Genomic DNA, 25025 nt, shown 5'->3' on the forward strand with positions numbered 1-25025 from the left:
CGCACTTCTATGTCATCGCCTCAAACTCTGCTAACTTAATTCTCGCCGTGTACTTCTTCTTTCGAGCTTCAATCACAAAGCCGTGGGCTTCTTTGGATGCTATTTTCCTTTTTATCTGCTAAGGCGTCCTCTGGGGAGCGGCCTCATACCTTGAGCTATCAATTCTGCTCATTCTGGGAGGAGAGCTGCCTTTAACGGACCCCCCTCTGTCTCCCCTGAGCCTTTAATCTGAAACAATTTGATCTGAGTAGTGAGGTGTCTTTTACGAAGCTACCTCAGCCACCCTGTGACTTCTTCCACCCTGATAACTTATCTGTTGTGCGATCACCTGATAACTTGGTTGGTTTTTACTCAACCCAATTAACTTAGCATAAACTGATGCTTAATTTCCTGGAAATCAACTTATCTTGAACAAACGGTTAGTCTATAGCAATAACATTTGACACGAAATTACTTACTGAGCAGTAGGCGAGAGTCATTTTTAGCATCTGAAATCTCGCTTGCCTGATCTGCCAAGTGACATGTGATGGCATTTTCATGAAGTTCTTCTTGAATCAATGTAGAGTATGGGGCGGAAGCAATGAATGAAAGTGAGCAAGATCCTCCTAAGAGTGGTGTTGATCTTGTAGGTGCATGTTAAGTATGGGTATTGAGTGGTTCGGCCAGCTCAAGGGAAAAGATGAAGGAATTGAAGTTTAGAGCCTAGAATTCTAGGAGAAGCAAAGCTTGGCACAAAATGGCAGCATAACTTTACTCACAATAAACTTGAAAATACAAGGTGTAGGCTCCTCCTTTTATAGGCTAAGGAGGACCATAATGCAACCCTAATGCTAGCCAAATGAAATGTAAATGTGAAGCACATGGGTGCACATGGCACATGGGTGCACAAATGAGCACATGGGGAGGGGTGTGTCTAGTTTTTATGTTCACCCCCTCCATGGGCTTTCTAGGTGTTTTAGGTGCCAAAATTAATTCTAAGAAAATTACAAATAAAGTTCCTATGCTAATTTTGACAAGAAATTAAAGTCTACTCTACACTAGAGTTTATGACATTTGAACATGTAAAAGAACGTCTTCTTGGATCCTCTTGGCCATAACTCTATGGTTGGCCCAAATCTACCCTTTGGTGGGCTTGCATGTGGGCTTGTGCTTGGGCCTCTTCCATCATCCCCTCCCTCTTGAAAAGGATTTGTCCTCAAATCCATTGCTTATTCTTCTTCATGACTAGGGGAATGGATGTGGCTGGATGGTGTCCATCATCTCCTTCTCCTTGAGAAGATCTATCCTCAGATCTAGAGATTTGATCTCGGATAGCAGCCTCTTGCTTCTTCAACTATGCTTGCCCTCCCGGATCAAACGTCCACCTAGGGGAATTATCTAATAAAGCAAATGAGTTAGTTGAAGCAGTTATATACAAATCAATTTTATGAAGTTGCCATTTTTGTTTTTCTTTTGTTTTTGGCAACTTTTTACAATATTTCTCTTTTGATGGTTGCATGTGTTCTCTAATCCTCTCATGCTTTGTAAAATTTTCAATAGTGGTTACTTGTTCCTTAGGCATAATTCCTTTAGGAAGTGGTAACAACACAAAAAGAGAAAGAGGACTATGTTCACATACAACTTCAAATGTAGAAATATTAGTAGTCTTGTGGACTACTCTATTGTATGCATGCTCAATAGAAAAAGGATACTCATCCCAAGAATTGTGGTTGGCTTTCATGATTTCTCTAGGCATAGTAACAAGAGCTATGTTTTCAATTTTATTTTGACCATTCTTTTGAGGATGATAAGAATTTGAAAAGGACAACTTAGTTGCAAGTTTTTCCAAGAGAATCCTCAAATGATGGTTTTCAAATTTTGGAGCTCTATCCAACACTAAGTTTGAAGAGAAATCATGAAGACTTGTCACTTCTTTAAGGAAGAGTTTATCCATGTCTATGACAATGGAATCAAAACCTTTTGTTGTCCTAGGAAGATCTAATATGAAATTTAGGCTTATGTCTTCCCAAGGATCATTTGCAAAAGGTGAAGGAGTATAGAGTTCATGAGACATCGCCTTAGATGTATTTTTAAAACACGGAATGTATCTAGGGTAATGTCTTTGAACATCTTTTCTCATGGGTGACAATAATTTTCCTTTTAAAAGCTCTAGAGTTTTATCAACTCTATTTTGACCCATGAGTTCTCCTTCATGAAGAATTTCTCTTTTATGTGTGAAGGTAGTCTCGTTGATACAACCTTTGTTCATGGAAATTTCAATTCTTTGCAAAGGTTGTCTCAATAAGACATGACAAGTTTCTTTAGGCACTACTTCACATAAAAAATTGTCTTTGTAGATGCCTATAGATGACTTGACCTTCACTTGGTGATATCTTAGCATGTATGTAAAATAATCTACTATATTTTTATCTATGCAAGCCTTTTTTAAGGATTCTTCTTTTTTTTCTAGGCTTGCAAGTGTTCCTTTACAAAAGGTAAGGCTAGGTTGTTCAACAAGAGGTATATTTTTAAATGTATTTTCAACTTTTCCTTCTTGTTGAATGACCTTGTGGGAAGGAACACTCTTCTCCCACGCCTTTTGTTTTGCAAGGGTTTTCTCTTGCTTTTCTATTTTTACATTTTCTTCACTCTCACTAGCTTCTTTTTCTTGGCTACTATTCTCATCTTTGTCCCTTAAGATCATAGATCTTTCATTGAAACATTGAGATGCTAATTGATCATTTCCAAGGTATTCTAAACATGGAATTTCTCTAGCTTGAGTGTGAGAGATATGCTTGGTTAGGTTTTCTTGTCTCTCTTTCCTAGCTCTCCTAGGGAATTGTTGATGATATTCATTTTTCCTAAGACTTTCTTCCCCAAGATAATCATGATGTTTAGAGCTAGATGCATGAGAATGTAATTTTTTTGAAAATTGAGACTTCTCATTCTTTGCTTTAGTCAATTCATTAGTTTTGATCTCATTCTCCAATTGTTTAGATGAAATGGATTGAATATCCTTAGTAAGTTGCTTCAAAAGAGATTTCAAGGATTTCAGCTCACTTTTAAGAGATTTAGAGGAGTGAGAAGACATGACTAAAACTTTGTGTGTAGAAGTATTTTACCTTGAGAAAAATTTAGGGAAGTCAAAGAAGGTAGTCTTCCAGGTAAGGGAGGTGAGTCACAGTGGACTACTTAAATACCAAGCCTTTGCCTTAGCCAAAAACTATCCCTCAATGTCTTCACACAAAGCTTTCTCTTAGTAAACCACTTGGAACACAATTAAGTTGAGAAATCAGATTTTAATGCAAGAAAACAATGCATGCTAACTAATTAACAAAGCTAGACGGTTTTTAACAAAACTTAAACAAAATTAAACATGCAAAACGTATCTATGAAAGCAAAAGAAAAGCAATTACAAACAAGTAACAATTACTAATCAAGAAATTGCTATACTATTCAGCCCTAGGTGAGGCTTCTTGGACACTTTGAGCCCTTGAAGACACATTCACCGTCTAAACGTAATTAACAAGGTAATTAACAATAAACCAAGTTGCAAAGGAAATAAGAGAAAACTCCCTTTGTTGTTCCTCCTTTTGGTTAGTGCACTTCTTTGTTGTCTTGATTGTTGATCTCCTAAGTGTTTGTAGTGTTTGTTTCAAGAAAGCTTGTTTCGGCTTTGGCTTTGTCTCCTCCTTAGAATGTTGGCTTTAATTCTCCAATTTCCAGCACCTATTCACAAGGGCTAAACCTTAAACCAAGTCAAATTCCATGCACATAAGCACCAAGGGAGAAATTAAATTCCAGCACCCAAAAAGAGAGGTCAAGGAACAAAAGCAAGAAACAAATTTAATTGAAAGAAAACAGTACCACCAAAAGGATTTATAATATGACAACTTAGAAAGAGATTCAAGAAATTAAAGCAAACAATTAAAGGTACTCAATAAAAGTTGGCACACAAAAGAAATTCCTAAAGAAAAGCACTAGATTAGATGACCAAATAAAAAAAAACAGCACCACTGGAAAATGTTGTGGGCCAGAAAACGTGTTTGTTCCCCGATTTATGCTGATCTGTATTTTTAGAATTTGGCTCTGAAATTTGTTATGCAAGATATTCAGGATCTTATCTAAAATCTGGCTTTGGATTCACTCAAAACGGATGCACCATTTTTTTTTAATAAATTTTGCAAAATTGGTGTTCGGTTATGCCAGCTGGAGCGCTCAGGATTTGCACTCTGATTTTGTAAGATTTATCATTTTTTTTCGGTTGCTTCTTTTGACCTAATTCTTTTTTTGTCTTTTCTATAACACTTTAAACTTGCATTTTCCAGAAAATCAGAATTTTTCTATGGGTGGAAATATTTTTCTGGGTTAAAACAGCCAAAACAGAGAAGGTATAAACAGGGGAATCTGAAAACTGGAAACAAAAACAGCAAGATACCAAAGTTTAGACACAATGGAAATTTGTGAAATAGAATTGTGTATGATCTAAACACAATATGAACTCAAACTAAAAATAAAAAGGCACCAAAGGATCAAAGAACAGCAGATTCAAACAAATTAAAGAGACCCAAAAGCAAGAAACAATCAAGTCAATAATAGGACTACTAAGAATTGTTGACAAATATGGATTCACATGACTTGACACAACATTTATAGATTCAGAAAATAAAGACTCAAAGCATAAAATGAAGCAAAATTAAGAAAGCAATAAGGACTCAAATTCCTAAAAGAAAACAGCCACTCAATGGTGTAAGGAATCCTATCACAAGCTGCACAGAATTTGTTCAAGATCAATTGAACAATTGTGCTTTGGTTGGATCTTCCATAAGCACACCAAGAACAATTTAAAAAGTAAAAAACAGCAAGACAAGTATGGAATTTAAATGACAATATGAAGTAAAGAAGAACTGAAAATTTAAAAGACCAAGCTACTCATCTTGAAGAACCAAAAGCTCATGATACCAAATGATGGCATTTTCATGAAGTTCTTCTTGAATCAATGTAGAGTATGGGGCGGAAGCAATGAATGAGAGTGAGCAAGATCCTCCTAAGAGTGGTGTTGATCTTGTAGGTGCATGTTAAGTATGGGTATTGAGTGGTTCGGCCAGCTCAAGGGAAAAGATGAAGGAATTGAAGTTTAGAGCCTAGAATTCTAGGAGAAGCAAAGCTTGGCACAAAATGGCAGCATAACTTTACTCACAATAAACTTGAAAATACAAGGTGTAGGCTCCTCCTTTTGTAGGCTAAGGAGGACCATAATGCAACCCTAATGCTAGCCAAATGAAATGTAAATGTGAAGCACATGGGTGCACATGGCACATGGGTGCACAAATGAGCACATGGGGAGGGGTGTGTCTAGTTTTTATGTTCACCCCCTCCATGGGCTTTCTAGGTGTTTTAGGTGCCAAAATTAATTCTAAGAAAATTACAAATAAAGTTCCTATGCTAATTTTGACAAGAAATTAAAGTCTACTATACACTAGAGTTTATGGCATTTGAACATGTAAAAGAACGTCTTCTTGGATCCTCTTGGCCATAACTCTATGGTTGGCCCAAATCTACCCTTTGGTGGGCTTGCATGTGGGCTTGTGCTTGGGCCTCTTCCATCAACATGTGTATTTCTAGGTCGTCGCCTAAGACTTTGTTGGCCTGGTTCTGCACTGAGGACTTTCGAACTTGCCTCAATTTGCTTAAGCAAAGAGGTCTTGTACTCTGTTCTTGCCTGAACTCGCTCGACGGCGAGAAGGACTTTATCTGGTGCCTCAACTTGCCCAGGGCTACCTTTCCCCTGGATGCACTGAGGACTTTCAATCTCATCTTGCCTGAACTCACTCGAGGGTGAGGAGGACTTTCTCTGGTGCCTCAACTTGCCCAGGGCTACCTTTCCCCTGGATGCACTGAGGACTTTTAATCTCATTTTGCCTGAACTCACTCGAGGGTGAGGAGGACTTTCTCTGGTACCGGAGCTAGCTATTCATACTTGAGGAGGGGGCGTCCCGAAGGAATCCCTTAACCCCTGCTCAAGGACTAGGCGCCCGGATTTTAACTGTTATCTGGTACCGGGGCTAGCTATTCATACTTGTGGAGGGGGCGTCCCGAAGGAATCCCTTAACCCCTGCTCAAGGACTAGGCGCCCGGATTTTAACTGTTATCTGGTACCGGGGCTAGCTATTCATACTTGTGGAGGGGGCGTCCCGAAGGAATCCCTTAACCCCTGCTCAAGGACTAGGCGCCCGGATTTTACTCATACTGGACATATCTGTCATCTTGCTCTGAACTCTCGCCTGTACTCGTTCTTGGCGAGTAGGACTTCTTAATCTGTTCTCGCCTAAACTCGTTATAGGCGAGTAGGACTTCTGATCTGTTCTCGCTTATACTCGCTCTAGGCGAGTAGGACTTCTGATCTGTTCTCGCCTATACTCGCTCTAAGCGAGTAGGACTTTTTATTCTGTTCTCGCCTATACTCGCTCTAGGCGAGTAGGACTTTTTATTATGTTCTCGCCTATACTCGTTCTAGGCGAGTAGGACTTTTTATTCTGTTCTCGCCTATACTCGTTCTAGGCGAGTAGGACTTTTTATTCTGTTCTCGCCTACACTCGTTCTAGGCGAGTAGGACTTAAAACTTAACTTTCACCTCCGATTGCAGGGTGGTGACAAGGACTTAAAAACTTTATACTTGTGCCTCCGATCGCTAGGTGGCGATGAGGACTTAAAAGCTTTATACTTGTGCCTCCGATCGCTAGGTGGCGATGAGGACTTAAAAACTTAATTTGTGCCTCCAATCGCCGAGTGGCGATGAGGACTTAAAAAACTTAACCTTTGCCTCCGATCGCCATATGGCGATCAGGAGTTAAAACATTATGCTTTAAAGCCTTGTACTGAATGCATGCCATAATCTTTAAATTGTTGCCTTAAATCTCATAAAAGCGATAAGGTCTTTTTTCTGAAAACTTAAAACGATAAGCATGCGAACTTAAATAACTTGGAAACTTTGATAAAACTGTTTTAACTGAAACCACTTCTTAAAGAGTGCCCTTTGAAAAACTGCTTTAACTGAAACTACTTCTAATTATTACCTTGGCGATATGGTCTTGTGTCTCACCGTCTAAAGTTTTCCCCAGCTTAAACGTCTTGCCGTTGATCTTCTTCTCAAGCCACTCCTTGACTGGCTGAGGCCTCTTCTCGTTGGTTAACTCCAATGGTAGACTTTAGCCCTTCTATCTCCGATTGAGAATCGTATTTCCTTGATCAAGAAACCTCTCACCTGCAAAGACAAAGGGGCAAACCAAAACGGTGGCGAGCGGCGACTTGAGAGTCGCTACGGACCTGTTCAAAGGCTCGAACCACAACGGTGGCGAGTTGCGATCAAGGGTGCCCATGTCCAGATTGTCTCTGAGCCAAGGGTCAGTGCACATGAGTCGTAATGTACCTTTTAGAGGAGTTGTCCTGATGGCTTGACTTTTCATCGACAGGCTTCGTCGTCCAACACTTCTATGACCCTGCATGGTGTAAAAGTTTGATGTTGTACTGCCCTTTACCGTCGAGCTACGGTAGGACATAATAATTTGTCATTCTCGACACACGAGTTCTGCAAAATTTGTCAAAGTTGATCATTTTTGCATGTTGTAGATCGTGAACTAGTACACCAGGTAAGTTCCCAGGAAAGAGAGGTGGGTCACCAACGGACATGCTTAAATACCAAGTCTTTCCTCGTCTGAACTTTCCTAGACATGTACTTTTTCACTACTATGCTCTATGACCAGCAACAAGAATAACTTCTCCACTGTGAGAGATCATGATCATCATAACAATATCACAACAAATTTAAATGATAATTAATTGTTCACGTCATCTTCGGAATAACATGATAAAAATAATAATCATTTATCTTTGGGAATAACATTACAACAGATAAAATATTTATTTATCTTTTATCTCCAGAATAATGTCACAATATCTTCATAATAATATCACAACAGATAAAATATCTTTTTATCTCTTATCTCCAAAATAATATTCAACAAATAAAATATTTATTTATCTTTTATCTCCAAAATAATATCTCAACAGATAAAATATTTCCATATCTTTTATCTCTAGAACAATATCTCAACAGATAAAATATCTCTTTATCTTTTATCTCCAAAATAATATATTTCCTTATCTTTTATTTCTAGAATAATATCTTTCTTTATCTTTTATCTCTAAAATAATATATTTTTTTTATCTTTTATCTCTAAAATAATATATTTCTTTATCTTTTATCTCTAGATTATCTTTTACCTTTGGAATAATATCACAACAGATAAAATATTCCATTATCTTTTATCTTCATAGTAATACCATAACAAATATAATATCACAACAAATAAAATATTCCATTATCTTTTATCTTCATAATAATACCATAACAAATATAATATCACAACAAATAAAATATTCCATTATCTTTTATCTTCATAATAATACCATAACAAATATAATATCACAACAAATAAAATATTCCATTATCTTTTATCTTCATAATAATATCATAACAAATATAATATCACAACAAATAAAATATTCCTTTATCTTTTATCTATAGTAATATCACAACAAATATAATATCACAACAAATAAAATATTTCTTTATCTTTTATCTCTAGATTATCTTTTATCTTTGGAATAATATCGCAACAGATAAAATATCTTTTTTATCTTTGTTACCTTTTCTGGGCTGACCAACATCTGAGTTGAGCTCATGACTCACCTCTTGTGCCCAATCACCGATGACCTCCCCCAAACCCTTGGGTCGAGCTGACGGGCTCTCCTGCATGGTACCCATGCCCCTGTCTTACCTGGCACTAGGTAACCATTTACTCACGGGGCGGCTATACTCGAGTGGTTGCACTAACACCGAGCTAGGTTGACTTTACCTGTGTTGTGCTTAAACAAATCAACAAACAGATTAATTCCACAGAGCGCCTATGCTCGTACTTACACCGAGCTAGGTCAACTTATCATGTGCCAATTCAGATAAATCAACAAAGTTAAATGCATCATCTTCCAAGAACAGATTTATCACACATTGTTTAAAGAGAAAGCATTAAGCACGAATATCTTAGCTGAAATACAACTTAAGGTTTGCCACATTCCACGCTCAAGGAATGGCTTTAACTGGTCAGCCTTGGCTTCTTCATTCACTGATTGGAGGGCTTCTCCTCGATTTGTTGTATGGTCATCTCTTCGCTCCTAGTGCGTGCGGGTCTCATGTTCGTGGTTTCTGGAAGCCCCCCTTGACTATCTGCGATTTGAGGGCTGGAACTAGGTTGGAAACGACAACTGGAACTGAAAAACCTGTGTGGTGGGACTGATGTTTTATATCGGGCCCCACGGTGGGCGCCAAATGTTCCGGCCGGTTGACCTTGGTCGTCTTTATGAGTGGCTTGTCCCCACGAGCTAGAGCACCTTCGTTCTGCCTTGTCTACGAGTACCTGAAAAAGAAGAACAAAGGGGCGCCCTCGCGGCCGTTTGCACTCCGACGATCAAGTCAGCTAGCGAGAAACACCGAAGTGACTAGAGACTGTATGATTATCTCAATGACTGGAACTGTGTTGCCCTAATTGCCTTGTGCTCACAGCTGGGTGTGCCGTAAAAAACAACTAGGGTTTAGTGCTCTGTATAACTATGAAAGCATGTACCTTACTAGGGCTCTTCGTGCCCTTTATATAGGTGAAAACTAGGGTTTACCTCTGCGTTGCTTGCTATTATCTAGGGTTCCTTGGAGAAGGTCCTTGCGCCGCTATCTTTAGGATCTTAGCATATCCGGCCCATGGACTTCCCTTATCTGGAGTGCAATGTATAACCTTGCGGCCACTTGGGCTTTAACTTAAGCATCGTATCTTCTGTGCTATGTTGACTATACGGCGACTATGTTGACTTCTTGACCACCTACCTTTCTCTTGTCCACGTCATCACACTCGATGACCTGGACGGTACAATTTTATATAATATAATCCGTGCCTGTGTACTAGCTTTACCATTTGCAGACCAAATCAATGTGTTTTAGTACAATTAGTATTGTAATTCCTAAGCTCCATAGCTGCATTTGTGAAAGACATAGCCAAGTTGTTACACCCATGCCTCTGTGACAGCTTCCGATTTGCAAAACACAGTTTACCTCAGTCCAAACCTGTCAAAAAAAGACCTTCCCAACCTCATATAGACCAAGTGAGATCATCTCATTCATACTCACAACACAAGCTACATATGCCAAATCGAATTCTAACCCAACTAACAAAGACAAATCAAACATTGTAATAGGCATAATATCCAAACTGTTTGAGAAATATAATACGGTTGAGCCAAAACAGAGATGGAGAAGCGCCTTGTGGAAGATGGTGGAACGTATGATTGCTTTAGCCCAGTGGTGAAGAAGCACTGAAAAATGGACAATGGAACATACAAAAAGATAGTGAACGGGAAAAGAAAGAAAAGATATGTATTATTCTCTCTGTGTCATTGAGTAATTACAAAGGTGTATATATAAAACAGAAAGCATGGCCAAAGACATAGGCTGAAAATAAAAACAAAATAAACATAAAGTAACAACTCAGGTAACTGAAAGTAACAACCTAATATCACCCCTCAAGCTGGGAGTATGTTTTTCATTCCCAGCGTGGATTTGAGTTGAATAAAAAAAAGCTGGAGCAAGAGGCTTTGTGAAGATGTCGACAATTTGTAGTCAATACAAAATTGGAAGTAATTTGAGAAGCCCAACAGTGATTTTTTCTCTGATAATGTGACAATCGATTTCAATGTGCTTGGTACGTTCATGAAAGACTTGATTGGAAGTGATTTGAATGGTGGATTAGTTGTAAAAAAATTATGGTTGGTTCAATGGATGAAATTTCAAGATCTTGAAGAATGAAAGTAAGTCATTGTAATTCACAAGTAGTCGTGGCAAGTGCCCTGCACTCGGCCTCAAATGAGTTATTGGAAATAGTCCTTTTTTCTTTTTCTTTTTTTATTTCCATGAAATAAGATACTCACCCAAGAAAATGGAGAAACCAGTTACAAATTTTATGGTGTTAGGACAAGTTGCTTAGTCTAAATCAATGTAGCCACGTAGTTGTATGGAGCTACTGCGATGGAGGAAGATGCCAGAACCAGGATTGTCTTTGAGATAACAGAGAATGCAAAAAATAGCTTGTTGATGAGCTTTAGTTGGATAAGAAAGGAATTGGCTGAGGTTGTTCACACTGAAAGCGATGTTTGGTCTGGTGTTAGTGAGATAAATTAGTTTGTCAATTAATTGACGATATGTGGAAAAGTCTTTCTAAAAAAGGAGAATGCCTTTAGAAGATGTCAACTGAGAGGAGTGGGTCATTGGAGCAAAACCTAACATGCCTGTCTCATGGAGAAGATCCAGACAGTTTTGCGTTGATTTATATGTAAACCACTGTTAGGCCTAGAAAGTCTTTCTAAAAAGTCTTTCTTAAAAAGGAGAATGCCTTCAGAAGATGTCAACTGAAAGGAGTGGGTCATTGGAGTTTGCATTGGAGCAGAACCTAACATGCCTATCTCATGGAGAAGATCCAGACAGTTTTGCGTTGATTTATATGTAAACCACTGTTAGGCCTAGAAAGTCTTTCTAAAAAGTCTTTCTTAAAAAGGAGAATGCCTTCAGAAGATGTCAACTGAAAGGAGTGGGTCATTGGAGTTTGCATTGGAGCAGAACCTAACATGCCTATCTCATGGAGAAGATCCAGACAGTTTTGCGTTGATTTATATGTAAACCACTGTTAGGCCTAGAAAGTATGTGAGATCGCCAAGGTTTTTGATATTGAATTGTTGATGCAGTGTTGTGATAATGTGATTGCTCTCCTTGATATTGTTGCCAGTAAGAACAAGATCATCGACATAAACAAGTATAACAATTAGTTTAGTTTTATCATGTTTAAAAAAAAAAGGAGTGATCTACAAATGATAAGATATAATTATGGCAAATGAGAAAAGAGGATAACTTAGCATACCATTGCCTGCAAGTTTGGCAAAGCCCATAAAAGGGATTGTTGAAGTTTGCAAACATGTCGAGGTGTAGGGAGAGATAAACCAGGTGGTGGTTGCATATAAACTTCTTCATGTAGATCGCCATGTAAAAAGGCGTTATTGACATCTAGTAGCTTTAAATACCAATCATTGGCAGCTGCTACCGTAAGCAGAAGCCTTAAGGTAGTAAGCTTGGTGATAGGAGTGAAGGTATCAAGAAAATCAAGACCTTCGAGTTGTGTGTAACCCTTGGCCACTAAGTGAGCTTTGTAGCGACCAAGAGTTTCATCAGACTTATGTTTGATTTTATAAACCCATTTACAACCTATGGTCTTTTTCCCTTCGGAAAGAGGGACGAGTTGCCATGTATGATTGACATTAAGAGCATCAAGTTCTTCTTGCATCGCTTGTTTCCAACAAGCGTGGTTGGATGCCTCATTATAATTATGAGGCTCCGTGTGTGAGGATATAGAAAGAGCGGGGCTTTTAAAATTAGATGACAAGGTTGTATAAGAAAGAAATTTATGAATAGGGTATTTAGTACTTACACTGCTTGCATTTGGAATTTCAGTATGAAAAACTTCTAGGTATGTGAGTGGCCGACATGGTCAACTGGATTGTCTAAGTGGTGCATCTGGTACGGTTTGAATAGTAGAAGTATCCTCATGTGGAGTAGTGCCCTCATGAGAAGTATTCTCATGTTGAGTAGTGTCCTAAAAGTGTTAGCAGGTTCAAAAGAAAGATCATAATATAATTTAAAGGTATGAGTAAAGATAAACTGTTGAGACTTTTATGTATGGAAAATGATTTTCATAAAAGATTATGTCTTTAGATCTCAATACGATGATATTTTAGATTTAAGAAAATATATCCTTTTGTATGAGCAGGAAAAACCAAGAAAAATGGCTAGCACAAACCTATCTTCTAACTTTTTTTCTATGTGCAGTAAGAGTACTAAAGTAACAAAGGCATCCAAAAACACATAAATTGGATATATCACAAGGTTTACCTTTCAGTTTTTCATATGGGGCAATATTTTGCAGTAGCAGGGTAGGAGTGCAATTAATAAGAAAAATAGCGTGTTGAACAACAAAATCCCTAAAAAAGAGAAGGTAAATGAGCTTGAAAAATTAAAGCACGAGTTATATTTAAAATATGTTGGTAGTTAACTATGCCATTTTGTTAGTGTTTCAATGCATGTTGTTTGGTGAATAATCCCATATTATCATAAGGAACAATAATGAACAATAATGCACATCATCATAAGGATCTTACCAACTATGACTCTCACATTCCATACTCAATTATAATAGAGATAGACACTTATCTTGATTCATAAGAGTCCCTATGTGAGTAATTTCTTTAATCTCATTTTCTCAATCTATTTCTTGCAATTCCTTTCTTTCTTGATGGTACCGTGAACAACTTCCTTTGCAAAGACAGAATCTGTTTCTATATATTCTTTCACAATCTTCATCAGATTAGGTTTTCATTCATTAGGTATCATAATATATATATATATATATAACTTCTCACATTAACTAATATATCTTTTATCTTATTAAATCATATTCAAACTCAAAATCCAAAATTTTGATACGAATCATATTATAATATTAATTTATATAATTTTTTAACATAAAAACCTCCTTTAATCTTTTCCAAGGTCAGAATTTCCTCCACATATCTGGTTTTGTCATGATTATTTAAGAAATTTATAAAGAAGAAAGGAGTTTCTTACCGACTAACCCTCTTGAAGTGAGAGGCCATCACAAGTCAAAATCCTTGCATCACAATTCGAAATCTTCTTTATAAATTCAAAATAAAACTTCATATAGAAAGGTTAGTACATGTCCATTGTCAACTTTACATATATAAAATCTAAGACTTAGATACAAATTACAGGATAAGTTTAAAAATCTTGCATTAAAATAAAAAAAATGAAAAAAATATTAAAAATAATATAATAAACTCATAAAAATCAAAATTAAAACTTGTAAAACAACTCTAACAATATAAATGATCTTATTATTTTCCAAATGCAGGATAGTATGACATGTGGCTATTCAACAAAACTTTTCTTTTAGAAAGCTTCAATTATAAATATATTATTTTGACTAAAAAACAACTTCATTCAATTTTGTAATGATAATATACAATAATATTAACTATAATTTTTTAAAATTAATAATATTCTAAAGTTTTGAAAATATATTCAACAAAAGTAATTCATATTTATAACATGCAAATTTAAATATTTATATCAACAAATTGTGAAACAATTAACTATTATATAATAAAATTAAACAAATTAACTTAACAAATTTTAACAGTTTATAATAATAGGAAAAAAATTACATGTCAATTTTACACTTTTTAATTTTCAATTTGAATTTAATTACAATCTGCATATTAAAAATCATTATCAAAACAAGATTTTACCTTGTATTTTTTTTTTGGTCAAATTTACTTTCCTCACTAATTTCTACTTACTTTCAAATGCATATTATTTTCTTTACTCAATTATTATTTTCCTATTTATTTATTTCTTTCTTTAACAATTTTCAAAATTTTCCTTTAAATAATTTTTAATATTAATAGTTCTTATTTAATCATATTATAAATTAATCCTACATCAATTCATTTTTAACACTTTCACCAACTAAATAACTAAATGATTTTAACTACATTTAATTAATTTACTTTATCATCATTAAAAATTTAAATTTAATTTCCTAAAAATTAATTTTGAATAAAATATTATTCATACAAAAATTGAAAGAAACACATAATATATTTATACTATGTCATGAAAAATTTAAACATAAAAATCATACTTCTGATATATAATACTCGTTCACTCTTTAAAAAAATCCCAGCCATTGCATCGGTTTAACAATGATAGGCGTTCTAGAAAAAATAAATATTTATTTTCATTTGTATGGTATTAGTCGTTGCATAAATATCTTTTATGCCAATTACTTTCTACACCCAATCAATTGCTTGCTGCACCCGACGAATTTTTTAAAACTCCATTGTACCTTTGTCTTCTTTATTTTGAAAAAGCGTGTAGGGTAAGCTGCAGAGAAGCTTGTTTGTTTAGTGATGGTTTGAGCTGGAGAGGAGCTGTAGAGAGGTGGTTGTGGAGGGACGTTTTCAGGCTAAGGTCCGGTTGACATTGTTGTGAAGTAAGAACCCCTTTGAACTGGTTTTTCGCGTTTCGTTCGACTGAGGTAGTCCTGGATATCGTTATTCGGAGGTAGTTATTATCTTACGGATGCTGGTGTCCTATTATTAGTCACTATGGATGTAAAAATTCGTAAGTATTTTCCATTTGCAGTTGAAGGTTTCAGACACCCATGTCCGTAGTGTAAAAGGAGCTTACGGATATCAGTATTCGGAATAGGGTTCTACATTCTGGATGTACATATTCGGAATGATACTGAATGCGTTTCGGATTTAGGGATGCAGAATTATGTTTTTTGCGTTATGGATTTATTTCTCCGAAAACTAAGTGATGTTTTTTTTTTCCAGCATTGTCAATGGATACAACAGACTCATACATTGGAATTTCAGGGGAGATTGATGTCTGAGATGGATTAGATGATGTTGATCTGGAGCAGTCAATAACTTATAACGCGTTAGACAATGAACATAGGGCGCATGAGTGTAGTGGGACATTTACTACAAATGAGGATATGACTAAAACTTTAGTGAAGCCAAGAAATATTTTACTAACCATGAAAAAGAGAAATAAGAAGAATGTCACGATGATAAAGCAAGTTTATAATGCAATGAATGTTCACCAAAGATCACAACGAGGTCACAGAACAGAAATGCAACAATTCATGTTGTTATTGGAGTGAGACATGTATGTTGCCTCATGATAACATTTGTAATAGATACTTAATAAATAGTTTACATTTTGCGTGTTTTAATATATGTATTTAGTACATTTGTAATGCATTATGGATAGCAACATCCGGAATAGACAGTGGTGCCTACGGATGTGAAAATTTGGAAGACAAAATGGCATCTATGGATATGGATATCCGCAAGTGGTGGAGGTGCCTACGAATATCAATATCTGCAAGTCCTGGAGGTGCCTACGGATATCAATATCTGCAAGTCATGTAACACCATGTAATTCTTGAGGTTCCTACGGATATGAATATCCGCAAGTCATGGAGGTACCTATGGATATGAATATCCACAAGGCATGGCGCACCTACAGATGAATATATCCGGAACGCTTGGAGCACCTACGGATGAATATGTTCAAAACTATTGGAGGGTCCTACGGATTAATATATCCAGAACTGTTAGAGGTGCCTACGGATGAATATATCCAGAATTGGTAATGCTGAACCCAATTATTAACAAGTTTTCTTTAAAGTGTTCAAAACTAAAAATCACAAACCATTTTAAGTAACATAAATAAAATCCACATTAAATAATATAGATAAGGTGCAAATACATCGTCATGGATACAAATATTACATAATAAGGAGTCCTAATACATTATCAATCATTCCTACATCAATCATTCCTACGTGAATGTCTCCTGACATATACAATTTTATCATCAATTGCTTCTCGTGCTAATATAATGGCTGCTTGTATCCCTTCCCACACAAGACTACCCTTCACGACATCACCATGATTAAGTAATGGTTGCAATATATGCGTAATTCTACGACAAATACCCTACAAGCATGAATGTCATAGTATTAGAAAAAAGATAACAAAAATTCTCTGTTAATAATTTTAGAAGCATACCAGAGCAGGATTAGTTGGCACTGATCCGAGGCCACGTGCTTCTAAGGGTACAAGTACAGGACTCTCATTCTCCTCCATATTAATCACATATGGATGTGATACAGATCAAAACCAAGAAATGTACTCTTCAACACATGCGTCAGGATGAGGTGCTATGGGCATATCATGTATGACATAATCATTGAAATGTAACCATCGGCGGTGCATTTCATTTGTATTAGGATCGCCATCTCTAACTACAGATGGGTGGCAAGGGATGATCTGCCCATATCCATACTGACGGAGAACACGTTCTGGCATGTGTAACTATGTCCAATTTCCAAGTCTTAGATAACCAGAGAATAGGAAAATCCACTCAAATGGACGTTCTTCTCTATGCTCGTCATATGGGGAAAACAGAATGGAAGCTGGTGTTAATGTATCTAACTGCAATCGAACAACAACAATTGAAGTAACCTTTCCTGCTTTATACATCGTACACCGAGGTTGGTCTTCAGAATACTGAGCTTGCGTACGTCTCATCCCTATAGACGGGATGTGCTTATAAATTCACCCCTGCAACAATGTCGCATAACCAGCTAGTTGCTTAGTGTTTGCATAACTACAATCTCCTAGCTGCTCATACATGTGAGTTAATGCAGCTGCCGCTCAAGAATATCCCCCGGTGAGCCTCAAATCGACAAAAATCCAAGATAAAACATAGTAACTGATGTAGCACTCTTGTCGGCAAAGGTAGTGCAACCGACAAGGTGAAGTAAGTAAGCTCTGGCAGCCACAGTCCACTGCCTCCTTGAGCATGCGTCTTCATACACATCTTTTAACCAATTTAGGCGCACATGAGCTCCCCGACAGTGTCTTGTTTCTTCAGATGCAACTCCATGGTCAACACGGAGGGATTCTACCAATAAATCATTCGTCGAATCTGCATCTAAGGTCTCATGCTTGTAAAATTTACCGACAATGGGTAAATGCAACAAATTCGACACATCATCAAGAGTGATGGCCATCTCCCCAACCGGTAAATGAAAGTTGTTGTCTCTGTATGCCACCTCTCTATAAAAGTACACAGCAGTCCTCGGTCTAAATTCTCATAACTAGCATGAAGCAGACCACTTAAGCCAGACATTTCTACAACAGCCTGTATGCGCTCATGAGGTGCTCTTAACTAATTTATCTTCCTCTCATGAGAAACAACCTTCAGCTCACCACGATCCTACAATAATCAATATATATCATCAATAAATACATACATAGCACAAACAAGAAATTAAAGTTCATTACTTACCAAACCATCCCATAACTGTTTGGCTACATGAACTTCATAATTGATGAGTAAGGACTTGTCCACTAGCTCTCCTGGATAGCCTTCATCATTAATTTCAACTTCTTCTTCTTCAATATAATCTTCAAAGTCTTCATTTGGAACTGAAGTACTAGGACCACCCCGTCTTCTTCTAACCGATGCAGTTGGTCGCACACGGTCCGAATTAGAAAGTCCTTCATCTCTAGTCCTCACCATCTTACTATTCATAAAAATAACATCCAATCAAAAAATAAAATGGAACAAAGATAGTATAAAAGAACAAATAAAAAATAACATATTGCTAAGTGCCCTAATCTTATAACACAAATTTTAAGGGTAGACATAGTGGGAACATCAATGATCATAAAAAAGCAGTGCAAAAAACCCTTCCGAATCCCTTCATCTGCAGTCAATATGGATACTAATATCCGAAGCTCATTCATAAGCAAACCCTTCTGGATGAAGCCATCCACAACACAAAAATACCTTCCGCACAAGCATATCCAGAAGTCAAAAATGACTTTCGCACAACCATATCCGCAACGCATGAATCTTAAAACTGACCTTGCGCAACAATGGAAGACCTTCGCGCTCCTGAGTTCGTCTTTGTTGAACCTTCAGGTCAAACCTTCACTGCCTCAGAGGAGAAATGTCAACCAAAACCAAGGTGGCGCTGCCAGCTGCTGGTTTCGTGCGAGAACGAAAGTTGTTCGCGGCTCCTGCGTTCGTGTGAAGGTTGTTGGGTGCGAATCTGTTGGATGTGTGATTGGGTGCGAATCTGTTGGATGTGTGATTGGGTGCACAATTCAGTTAACCTAATTTCATTTTCATTAAGAGTATTTCAGTACTTTCACATACATAATTGGGTGTCAGTTCAATTTGATTGGGTGCATGGAGAATGAGCCTTTTTTATAGTCTACTACTTAGCATGGGTTTGGTCCAAGCAAAATTTTTTTCCTCCACTTCTCATGGGGTTAGCCGACACAATTTGCATCTTTCTTTTTGGCAAGGTGAAGGCGACCTTTTGGAGTAGATAAGCAGGTCTACCTCAGAGAAGATCATGGAATCATAGCAGCACAGAAAAAGACGCTCCGAACTACATCCGCTTGAGGTTGGTAGTAGATGAACCCACAAAATATAATTAGTATCTCAAAATCCACCAATCCACCATTTTCTTGCAGGAATCTATGAGTTTTTGGAATTGTATTTATGGGAGATGAAGTTATATGCTTGTAGTTGTGAGATTCCAAAAGATAATGTAAGCATTTTTATTAATTTTTTATTGCTTCAGTGTGCAATTTTGTATTTCTCTTTCTTTTGAAGAGGGAATATGCACAAATGTGCTAAACATGTAAAAGAGTTAGATCATTCTTATTATTTCATTTTAATTTATTTATTTTATTTTGGTTATAGAAAAAGGAAGTCACAATTTAACTGGAACAAATTAATTATATTGTTGGTTGCATTAAAATCATTAAAATTTTCACCTTAAGATAATATTGGGATTAAAATTGTGTATTTTTCAAATATATATATATATATATATATATATATTAAAACTGAGCCACTAAAATCTTGAAAATCAAAATCGCCGACCCACTAAACTAGAAAAACCAAAAATATAAATAAGCTTGATGTTTGACTTAAATTTAAAAATATGCATACAATTTGTGAGATGAAAAAAAAAGGTAAAAAAGAAGGAAGCAGAAGAAGAGGATATGAAAGCAAGCAGCCACTTTTACAGAAAGGATGATGGAGAAAGCAATCATAAATTTGAGACCAAAGTGGGCTCGGTGGCCTGACCAGCCATTTTTGTTGGGAGTAAGTGGGGAATCTGTTCATCTTTTAGCCAACAATATTTTTATGTAACTATTGTCCTACGAGGATGCCATTTTAAATGCTTATGCCCTCAACAGTAAACATGTTTCAGACATGTCTCAATACACAACCCTACATCATTGCAAAATAGAACAAGAACAGCCACAACTTCCCCTCAACTACAATATTACCCCTACAAAACCGATAAATCTCTTATGCCATATTTTTCATTATCTGTAACTTTTAAAAAAGTTTACAATAATTTTAATTATTGAATGGAAAAAAGAAAGGCTCTTTCTATATCCATCGACATCGCAAGTAAAATTATATGCTTCTTTGCTACCTGATTTCAAGAGTAATAATAAGCCTGTGATCAATAAGACACTATTTTCATATATAATTCTTTACAGTAACTGTAAATTTGAAGAGAGTATACATGCAGAATTTTGGATAGCTTTATGTATATAGATAGGAAAAGAAGGGTAAATTAAGTTGCTAGGGAATATTGTCATCTCCTACATAAGGGTTGATTTCCTTGGCGTTAGGTTGGTATGGGGAAGGAGCATGATAGCGTTTGGACCAAAATAGATAGTTGAGGAAGTTGAGGAAACTCAAGACAGCGAGTAGCCAGTAGAAAAGATCAAGCCTGTCCTGGTTAAGGTTGTTGTAGTGAAGCCAACCACCAGTTGAGGATGTTGAAGTGATCTTGTTCACCAAGGAAACCAAAACTGTGCTAAAATAAAAGCCAAATGAGTAGGAACAATATGTGATGGCTGTCAAGAATGCTTGCATCCCTTTCAAAGACTGTTTGTAAAAGAACTCAAGGAGACCAATGGCTGTGAACATCTCTGACAACCCAAATATTAAGAATTGTGGGGTTATCCAAAAAATGGACAAGGTCTGGTTAAGGTTCACAGCTGCATCCCTTCTCTTTTTCTCCATCACAGCAGCTGCAACCATGGAAAAGGTAGCTAGAAAAAGACCAAAACCTATTCGCCGCAAAGGTGAGATTCCAGACTCATGACCTGTGATTTTTCTGGCAAACGGGACGAAGAAGGTGTCATAGAGAGGGACTAAAACGATGAGCAAAATGTAGGGAATGGACTGAAGCGACGCAGGAGGGATATTAAAGGATTTCGTGAGATGGCTGTCCATGGCCCTCCCTTGTTGGACTGAGAATGTCTGCAGTTGTGCTAAGATTGTGTTGAAAACGATGGTGCACGAGAAAATGGGAATAACCGATAGCAGTATCTTCACTTGCTCAACTTGCTCAACACTGCATAATCTCCACGCGCTTTCCTTTCTGTTTTCCCCCTCTTGGACTCTGATACAAGCCTTGTCCAAGAACCTGATCAACCACGTGTACACATTTGTTATATAAATCTTCACCACAACTCCCAGAAATTTAGGAAATCGGTACAAGAGTTGAATCTTCAAGTTTATAAAGCTTTTGTGTGGGAAAAATAGAGTTCAGAAGACATAAAAACAATAGAAGCAACATTAAAAGTACCCGAGTTTATCAGAGAGAAGAAGACCAGTATTGTTTTGGCTTCCATGAAGCATTTGAGGGTTTGATGGTAGAACCAGGTTTCTTTTCGAAATTGCAGCCACAAGCACCTAAGACGAGATCAAGGTAATTAACTTGATTGTTTTAGTTTAAGCCAACATCATCCACAGACATTATAACTTAACACTTTCCCAGTACATGCACATCTCAGCAAGCACAACATGCTATGGACATCAAGAATATAATAAACAACTGCAAATGTCAGTTCAGAAAATCAAAATGGTGACTTTTGGGTTCATTTAATTTAAGTGACCATACTTAGTGGATGACACTATTTTGAGTTCCCTGTACATTGAGAGAAATTTAAAGTAAACATGATGATTTTCTGGCCTCCCAAAGAAAAGAAAGAGTGATGAATATGATAAAAGAGGGAGAAATGGTTTAAGATGGGTACTTGAGCAATAGGGGTTAAAATACTGCCTTGTGGGGGCTTGTTCCTGTAATAGAGAGTGCCACATATCAAGCTTATCAATCCCATTGCCATTACAGCAGCAGATACACCGAACCCAACGTCCATTCCAGAATGAGTTTGAACCCAAACAAGAATGGTTAGGCTGACGAGTTCTCCCACAGAGAATGCAAAATATGCTGCATTGAAGTAAGTTGAGAGCTTCTTTGACTGCTTCGGGTTGTCTTGCTCGAACTGGTCTCCTCCGTAGGCAAGCATGTTGGGCTTCACGCAGCCACTCCCTAAAGCCACCAAGTACAGCGCCACAAAGAATATCACGGCCTTGAAGCCCTTTGCTTCTGCGCAGTGCTCTCCGTCAGTTAACACATTGCACGGCGCAGGCTTCAACTGAGGAACATGAGCTTGGACCGACAGCAATATGAAACCCTGCAAGTAAAATCAGGCCAAACTCTCATTGAATGAACAAGACAAGTACAGATGGGCCAGAGAATAGTCCAAAACTAATATTTTTAATGATTTTTTTATTGAAAATGAGTAGGTGAAGATTCCACGTGAACGATGGGTTAAGAAAATATGATTTGAAAGGCAAGAAACGCCATAGATGTCCAGCTGTGATGGTGGGGTTAGAGGCAACACATAGAGTAGAGAGTACAGACAGAAAAAAGTAGAAGATAAAGTGGTTATGGTGAGAGAGGGAGTGAAGAAGAGGATGAAGATAGCTCACAGAAAGTTCTAGAAAACCAAAGATGAGCATGGTCCAGAAGCTGCCGAGGTAGGAGTCGGATAGATAGCCTCCGAGGAGAGCAAGGAGAAAGATGGTCCCGACAAAGTTGGTGACTACGTTGGCAGCCTTGGACAAAGAGAAGTGCATGTCATTGGTGACATATGTTATGAGATTGTTTCCCACTGCAGCTATTGCCATTATCTCAAATGCTTGCAACCCTGAGGCACGTAGATACATTCATGCTTAAGGGTAAGAAAGCAGAAGAAATTGGCATGATGAGATAGAAAAGAGAGAGGGAGAGAGAGAGAACCGAGAATAAAAGCAGCAGGGAGGACTCCACCGTGTTTGGCAGGATCAGAGGGTCTTCCTCTCCAATCGAGGGTGGAGGATTGTGGCTGAGAATGATGAAGTTCATCTTCATTCTCACTAACTTTAGTTGTCTCCATTGTTGTTTTCTAGAAGTGAGTGAGTTGCAGAGGTATTTTATAGTGGTGTTGGTGAAAGGAATGTTGTCTTTTGCTATCCAAAAAGCAAGATCGATCCACTAACCTACCCACACGCACATCCTTGGCTCCCCTATATCCGGATCCCAAACTTTCTTCTACTTCTCATTCTCCATTTCACACCCACACACATAATACCACATATCTTTTTCATTTCTGTGGGACCTCTCTTGTTTCTCTTTTCTGTGGGCCTCTTCAAAAATCATTTCTTTTTTAACTCTCTATTATTAATTTTTTCAATGTTTTATAAACAATTAAAATATAAAAGTATAACTTTTTGCACTACACGTTTATAATATTTTTTAAAAATTTAATCTCTTTTAGATGAGTTCACATTTTAGGAAAAAAATATTTTTTTAATCAGAATAAAATAAAATAAATAAAACAGAGCATTTCAGAAATGCTTCAACGTTTTATAAAAAAGTTTAAAGTATATCTACTTTTAGTCATTGTAATATTAGTTAAAAAAATTATTCTTGTTCACACCATTTTTTATCTACACAAAATCTATTCACAATAAAATGTTATATTACAATAATCAAAATAATATATAAATAGAATATTATAATAAAATAATAATTTATGAAATTGAAATTTGAATTGTAAGAGAAAAGTGTGTGAAAATGTTTAATCAAATTTGAGGTAACATTAAACAAGATTTAAATGCTTTAAACTTCAATGTTGGTCAATATTTTGACAGGATTAACAGAAAAAATTGATAGAGTTTAACAAATACTTGTAGAATTATTCTCAAGTAAACTTAACTTTTTTTTAATATATTTTAAATTACTTTTACAATAACTTATTATTTGTAAGTTATATTTCTTTTTTTTTTCCCTTCTTTAGCGTACTTCTTATTCCTTCTATGACGTACTTCTTAGTTATGGACAACAATTCTTGCTCATTTTATTTATGATTTAGAATTTTCAATAGTTATTTTCTTTTTATGTGTAATAACTTTTATTTATGTGGTTCACAATTACTTTATTTAAGTGGTTCCCAACTACGGTTATATCAACTTAAGTTTATTATTTAAAGTAAAGCTTATACCAACTTATTAAACATAAAATTAATTAATTTAAATTTATGTACTTTTACTTCTACTCATTTTATAATTAAATTTTATATTTACATTACAAGAAAAATCATTAAATAGAAACTAATTTTAGAGAAAAAAAATAATTAGTTACTAGTGACTAAATTAGAGAATTTTTTGTTTTTAAATTACTTTCTATTATTGTTAAATAATTTCTAAATTGGTATCTAATTAGCTATCAATGTTCTACCAATTTAGAAACTATTTAACAATAATAGGAAAAAAAATTAGTCCCTAAAGTGGGGTCTAATTTAGTCCATATAGCAACTAATTATTTATTGTTTTTTCTCTAAAATTAGTTTTTTGTAGTGTTATTTTCCTTTAGAATTTATTTCAAATTTAATGATATTTTTAAAAACTATTATTTTTACATAATGTTATCTTGCAAAATTAAGGACAGCTACGTGTATCAAAATAATTTGTTATTTTATAAGTAGGTATTTACTCGTAACAAGACAAACTTTTTTAACTTGAGAGACATGATAAATATTTAAATATTTCTTAACATTTAACCACATTTGATTTCTAATATAAGGACACTTTGATCCTTTTGTAAATATCAAATTAACACATATTTTTTATTATATTACATTAATCTAATCACTAACAAATATTATATCAACACTTTGAGAAAATCAACAATTTCAACTTACCAACAGAAGAAAAATAATACTGTAGTTCAAATTCTAAATGTCAATCGGTCAAGATAGTGAAGTTGAAGAGGACTTCTGAAAAATAAGTCAAATATATAAGCATAGTTGAATTCTGTATTAATTTTTTTATTATAATTAGCCAGAATAATGTTTGATATGGT

General features: G+C 36.1%; 1 protein-coding gene across 1 annotated transcript; it reads right to left on the minus strand.

Moving 5' to 3' along the window:
• Positions 1–20282: 20282 nt before the first annotated feature.
• On the minus strand, positions 20283–23234 carry LOC137806674 (protein NRT1/ PTR FAMILY 4.3). Its single transcript, XM_068606906.1, has 5 exons — positions 22923–23234; positions 22613–22830; positions 21874–22314; positions 21423–21529; positions 20283–21260 (listed from the first exon to the last, which is right to left on the minus strand). Exons 1-5 carry the CDS (start codon positions 23056–23058, stop codon positions 20408–20410), a joined length of 1755 nt encoding a protein of 584 aa, XP_068463007.1. The 5' UTR covers positions 23059–23234; the 3' UTR covers positions 20283–20407.
• Between the last annotated feature and the right edge of the window lie 1791 nt (positions 23235–25025).

This window comes from Phaseolus vulgaris, chromosome 3 (assembly GCF_051622355.1).
Source record: "Phaseolus vulgaris cultivar YP4 chromosome 3, ASM5162235v1, whole genome shotgun sequence".
NCBI classification, from domain to species: Eukaryota; Viridiplantae; Streptophyta; class Magnoliopsida; order Fabales; family Fabaceae; genus Phaseolus; species Phaseolus vulgaris.